Below are 5,955 nucleotides of genomic sequence, written 5' to 3'. Positions count from 1 at the left end.
ATAAACCAATCGCTGTCAGAACATTACAAATTCAACGATTTTTTACCATAGTCGAAGCATTCGAAATTTGCTTCAGAATATTGATAGAAATTAACTAGAATTCCGTGTCATATCCCAGATAGGTTTCGATTGGAATTATTTAAAAGGGAACATGAAATCGGTTTCTATCTCGATTGATACTAATTACTGTCAAATATTGTACACATCACGGTAGTCTTCGACTATCGGGCCAGATGTCTGTAAGAGGGGGTGAGCCTTTTACCTAACGGAAGAGTTGTTAAACTGTGATTTCGTTGCACTACGACTTTACAAAGGAACGATTCTGTAATCACCGTCATTTGTTTTCTGTGCGGATGTGTGTGCGTGTGTACATTCAGTTCAATTTTTTTTACCAACCGTGGATTCTGCTGAAAAAAAGTCGAAGGGCTTTCGCCGAAGAGAGGTAAGCTAGTGTAAATATTAAAGGGGCCAGCATCGTTCACGTCATGTTGCCATGGACTGAGAAGGATCAACAAGAGAGGGAATGTATGATTTATAGATGTGCGGAAATTGTTTTCCGGAGGGTTCATCATTCGTTGTGCGGAAAAGGAAGACAGAAGAGCGGTGCTCGTGACATCTGTGATAAAGGTTGATATTGTCGTTTGAATGACACATGGTACAAAATCAAAACCGATTTTTTTAATGTTATTTTTAAAAAACTTTTATTTTCATCGATTGACATAATCCAGTGTCGCTCTAATTAAATACCGCTTTGTACTATAAAATGTACCTGTTTCTCGCTTTTGTTGGCTAAACTAAAATTAAAATAAAATAAGAATCTCTAGATAACTAGTTCTATATACATATAGAATAGATATATGAGCAGTGCCAAATATAAATTTTCTTCGAGTCTATCACAACTCTAATTACCAATTTTCAACAGAAAACATTTCGAATGAGAGCTTGACCCATTTATTTACAGATTGTGTTGATTTGCCTTTCTTTCCATAACCCCTACGGTGAAAAAGGAAATCTTCGAGCGCGTATGTGTGTGTGTGGGCTGCCGTCTGCTTTTGACGCAATATATTCACAATGCTGCACAATGCTATGTACATCTGACCTATCACTATTTGCTAACATCACCGATTATCATTAACATTAATATCACCAGATCTGAACTAATTAGTCTATAATAGATTTAGCACTACTTCCCCAGTCGGCAGGATGCAGCCCTGATAGCAGCCGCTGCCGCAGCCACTTGGCGGATCAGTAGATATTCTCAATAGGGTCGCCACACGGTTTTGGCCGATTGCTTCAGGATGATGTTCGGCGACGACAGTTTGGTGCTCTCCGGCGAGGCCGGTTCGCTGGGTGCAATTTCGTGCAGTTGTGGTTTTTTAGAGGACGGTGCCTTCAGATCGCAACGGGTTTTTGGTGAGCTAGTGGTCGAATCTGGCGTTTCCGATTTGAGCGGAGCGTTCAGGGCGTCCGAGCTGGTATCCGCGGAGGAGGTTGGCAGCGGTCGCAGAATCGGAACGAATGCGGATTTCACGACGTCGATGTGCTCGTCGTCGGATTCATCGGCCGACGAGTGTTCGTTGGTGGAGTTTAGCTCCAACGGGGAGCTGATTTTGGTTTGGGATTGATTCGGGGCTGATGGTGGAGAGGAGTTTGAGTTGCGTGAAGAGGCCGGCGAGAGCCGAGAGGAGGAGATAAAATCGTTGGAAGGAATGGTGATTGTGGCGGCCAGCTGGTGGGGTCCATTGCGCAGACCGTTGGCACGGAGCGGTGAGATGTCGTAAGGCAGGAACGGAGATTTCAGGTGAAGATCGGCGTGAGGACCGAACGGGAACTGCGTCAGGTAGGTGGCACCGTTGGGGAGGACCGGACCGTTAGCAAGTCCATTTTGACCTCCGGGTAGTGGTAGAAATTCTGCGGGCGGCGTTGGGAGCATGGGCCCGGTCGTTCCGTTTGTCGTTGGTAACGTTGGAGATCCTGGGGAGAAAAGAAAAAAACAAAACTCGTGAGCAATCGTAATCTTTTCTAGCTTCCGTTGAATGAGTGAACAATTTCAACGTTTCCAAGGGAGATTAAGTGCATACGTTCCGACATCGGACAGGCAGAGAACGTTTCTTCCACTTCATTCAATGTGCCCATATATATGTACTGACACACACCGAAACACTGATCGGATTATAGCGGAAGTGGCAGGGGTCGTCCCGGAAAATAAGAGTCGTTTGACAGAAGCTCGGGAGGGAGGGACGGACGGACGGACGGACGGAGTGCGCGCAAAAAAATCAATCCCCTAGGAATTGATTTTTATATGCAATTTTAATTCCCCAGCATTGGCCACTGGCACTGGCATAACTGCTTTTCCTCCTCTACTCTGCTCCGAGTTCCCTCGACGTGTATCCTTTCACGGCTGCCAGTCAACCGTGGAGGAGCTTTATCGATGCATAAAATTTCGGTTCGCGCGATGACTGTATAGTAAGCCTTCGGATTTCCGTATCTCGTTGGGCAGGACAAAAAGTTTACTCTCCGCAAAATTTTATGCAATCCAAAACCGACAATTTTCCATTTTCGTTGTAATTTAAAATTAATTGAGTTTTGTGTGTGTGCAGTTGTTCTGCCCTTTCCGGAAGGGGATTCTCCCGAAAAATCAACTCACCGACCGACCGAAGATGACCAATGAACCAATTGCCAGTGCAGTAAAAAAATGGCGACCGGTTCTGAAAATGCGACAACTCGGTTGTGTGGGAAAAAGAAGCGCGAAAAAATCCATTTATCCTATTAAACAACTAAGCTTTGCACTAACAGTTAAAATGCATTTCCGTTCGACAACAACAACAAAAAAATGCCTGCACTTAGGGTCGCTACATCGGCGGCGGTGTCAAGTGCCGGCTCGGTTGGTCGCTTGATGTGTGCTAAGCGGCGTACCAAAATCACCACCACCGCGAATGGGAGCCGGTCAACCACCGAGAGCAAAAAAAAAATCTCTGGCCGCGATTGGAAATTGTGTGTGGTTAGGCTTCTGTTGGTCTGATCGTTGGTTTCAGGGCTCGCTAGTAGCGCTCGATGTTTAATAATCCGAAATCAATAAAGTGGTGGCGACCGTGTCCTATGTCACGACGCATTACTCGGCTGGCAGGGGAAGGCTCCCGTTCGGGCGCTGGTTACTTGGAATTGGACGGGCTTTTTTGGCATGCAGTGGGATACATTTGAAGAGCCCAGTTTAACTGTCAAATGTTTATCGTATTTATCCATTAAATTGACCCCAATGCACATAATCATCTCTTGGCTAGTCGAATATTAAACAAAGATCTCAAAACAAAAGACACCTACCTTTTCCAATGCCAACCGGAGCGGAATTGGTTTGACCTTGCGGTTGTGGTTGTTGACTCTGTAGCTGCTGCTGCTGCTGCCGGAAGTAATCGGACCAGGCATAGTTCATGTAGGCCGCATCCAGCCATCCTGCGTTGAGCATAAACGGATTAAATGCACCCGGGTGACCGTAGGCGAAATCTACGAAAAAGAACGAGAAAAAAACGAAACAAAAGTTAGAAAGCAATCCAAAACTCTCGGAAACGGCAGGGTGGGAGCCGTCAGACAACGGGAATATCAAAAGAAAAGCGGAAAAATTCTTTGATGGTGGCATTCTTCCCAGCAAGGCGACACGGAGTTCATTCCGGTAAGCGTTAGAAGTCGAAAGAAAGCTGAGATGTGTGAAATTCAAATGTTTACAAAGTCAAGAGTCTGCTTTGTCGCTTTCCGCCCGTACGTTCCGGTTCTATTCAACGAGGAGGGTGCGTGAACGGAGGCGGATACTTATGTTTAAATCATCAAAGCGATGAACTTCCGGAAGTCTTTTGTTTTGTGCGCAACGGTGGGGATGCTCCTCACTGGAGTAACTCTCGTGTGCACAGACCCAATTTCAGGCGATTAATTTTTAATGTTGCTATTTATGTTCTCAGCATATGGTTTGATTGTAACGTAAATAATCCAGCTCGGCAAGAAAACGAGCCAGCGTAGCGTCGGGTTGGTGCTGGCGCCCGAAATTCCAAACAATATCAACATTTTTATGAGCATCAACCACGAGAAATGCAGATCCAAAAAATTATAGGAAAACTGGCGCCCCGTAAAACGAATTGATCGTAAAATTACTACTAGTCTGAAACCCAATCGATTTGATAGTAAACTTACTTTGCTTGGACCGTGGCTCCCTGGGACCGTCGACGGTGACTTTAATTGCTTTCGTATAGGTAGCGACTTGGCAGGGATAGGAGCTGATGATGATGGTGATCGAGAACGATTTGCCCCGTCCGGAACGACCAACGAAGCGAAGATCGTTGAATTTGGCCACCTGACTCTTCATGACGGCCGTCGCGTTACGCAGCTCACCGTGATAGTTTTCATCGTTTCCGGCCTTGATCGTAACCAGTGTACCGTCTTGAATATCGTCCAGGGCGATCACCTTGAAGGCACACGGCAAACTCTTGTTCGAGCGCCAGTGCGTCGGAAGAGCCGAGCAGAGTACCGCCGGCGAACCAGTCTGGACCAACTCGCCGTGATATTCCTGCAGCATATCGTGCAGGTTCGAGAACATATCAGTCATGTTGTTGGAAAGCGGAGGACTTTGGCACTCGCTGCTAGCCGGAAGATGCATCTGCGTTTCACTAGGAGATTCCAATTCGGATTCCCGCCGAGTATTCCTTGGATATTTGCTGTAACTTTTCACTTCTTCACGCTCTTTACGTTCGACAACCCCTCGGGGATGTTCTAATCCATCAACGGTATCAATTAACACTGCTTATCACTGTACAACTTGTGCAAAGCCACTATTCAACGCCCGGCAGGCATGCGTACACAGGGTCTTACAATCTTGAAGAAATGTGCGTCTTCCCAGCACAAGACACGAAGTTACACTGAATGTCCTCCCGCTTCCTCGTTTCACTAAAAAAAACTATTTCTCTAACCCCGCGATTAGCGAAAACATCAAATGACACTTCCAAACCGATTCTGTGTATACAAACTCCTCACTTTACTTGATAAGTCGCAACACTCCTAACCCGGGACGTTCGCTTCCTCAGGACATGTAATTCACACAATGTCTCAGATGGGACTGTTTTTAAAAATCGCTCACCGATACCTCCCCGGCTCTGGTGGTGTCGGACGGCGCGAACCTCATCACCACCGCCGTCGTCGTTATGCCTGTGTGTATGTATGTTTGTGCGCCCAAATCTACACTTTTTCCGTTTTCTAGCTTTCCGCTTTTTTTTCCTCCCCTCACTCAGTCGCTCTCGCTCGCAAAGCTTCACGCGCCGAACCGACCGACCGACCGACCAGACCAGACCAACAGCAACACACACGATCGCTCTCTAGCTTTCTTTCTTTCTCTCTCTCGCTCCCGCTCCGGTTTGCATATTTTTATTTTCCACACACAGTCGTCATTCGCCGCCGCTGCTGGCACTGGCCGCAGTAGCAACGGTGGTGGTAGCGAAAAAAGAATCGTTCACGCTTTTCATTTTTTCCCTGCCGTGCTTATTTCGGCACAACCGCACATACACACCTAAACCGGTGCCACATTTTTCTCTTTCTCTCTCGCATTCTGGTTAATAATTTCTCTCTCCGGTTGCCCATTGTTACCCCCACTCGTCCTTTTGGATTTTCCTCATCGCACGATCTTCATGAGCTGTTGTATCTCAGCGACCAAAAGGACGACCAAGACGGAACCACAGCCGGTGTCATTGTGTGTGAGAGGCAATACTTTCGAAGCGTTCTTTTTGCTTCTTCCCACACATCGACACCAAGTGGTTTGTCGATCGGCAGAACGAGGCAACGGGGAGGGGTGTGTGTGGTACACGGAAGCTTTTCACGTTCTTTTGATCTGCGATCTGTTTGTTGTGTTTAGCGCGTTGTTAGAGGCTGGGGTGGGACGAGCAGTGCATAAGCGAAAGGACAACAAACAAGGAGGATGAT

General features: G+C 46.8%; 1 protein-coding gene across 1 annotated transcript; it reads right to left on the bottom strand.

Annotated features, from left to right (window-relative positions):
* Positions 1-673: 673 nt before the first annotated feature.
* On the bottom strand, positions 674-5,198 carry LOC131680548 (segmentation protein Runt). Its single transcript, XM_058961266.1, has 3 exons — positions 4,180-5,198; positions 3,322-3,501; positions 674-1,974 (listed from the first exon to the last, which is right to left on the bottom strand). The coding sequence occupies exons 1-3, from the start codon at positions 4,640-4,642 to the stop codon at positions 1,259-1,261; spliced, it is 1,359 nt and encodes a 452-aa protein (XP_058817249.1). The 5' UTR covers positions 4,643-5,198; the 3' UTR covers positions 674-1,258.
* Between the last annotated feature and the right edge of the window lie 757 nt (positions 5,199-5,955).

Source organism: Topomyia yanbarensis, chromosome 1 (assembly GCF_030247195.1).
Source record: "Topomyia yanbarensis strain Yona2022 chromosome 1, ASM3024719v1, whole genome shotgun sequence".
NCBI classification, from domain to species: domain Eukaryota; kingdom Metazoa; phylum Arthropoda; class Insecta; order Diptera; family Culicidae; genus Topomyia; species Topomyia yanbarensis.
The sequence above is the reverse complement of the archived record's forward strand: the minus strand, read 5'-3'. Positions and strand labels throughout refer to the sequence as shown.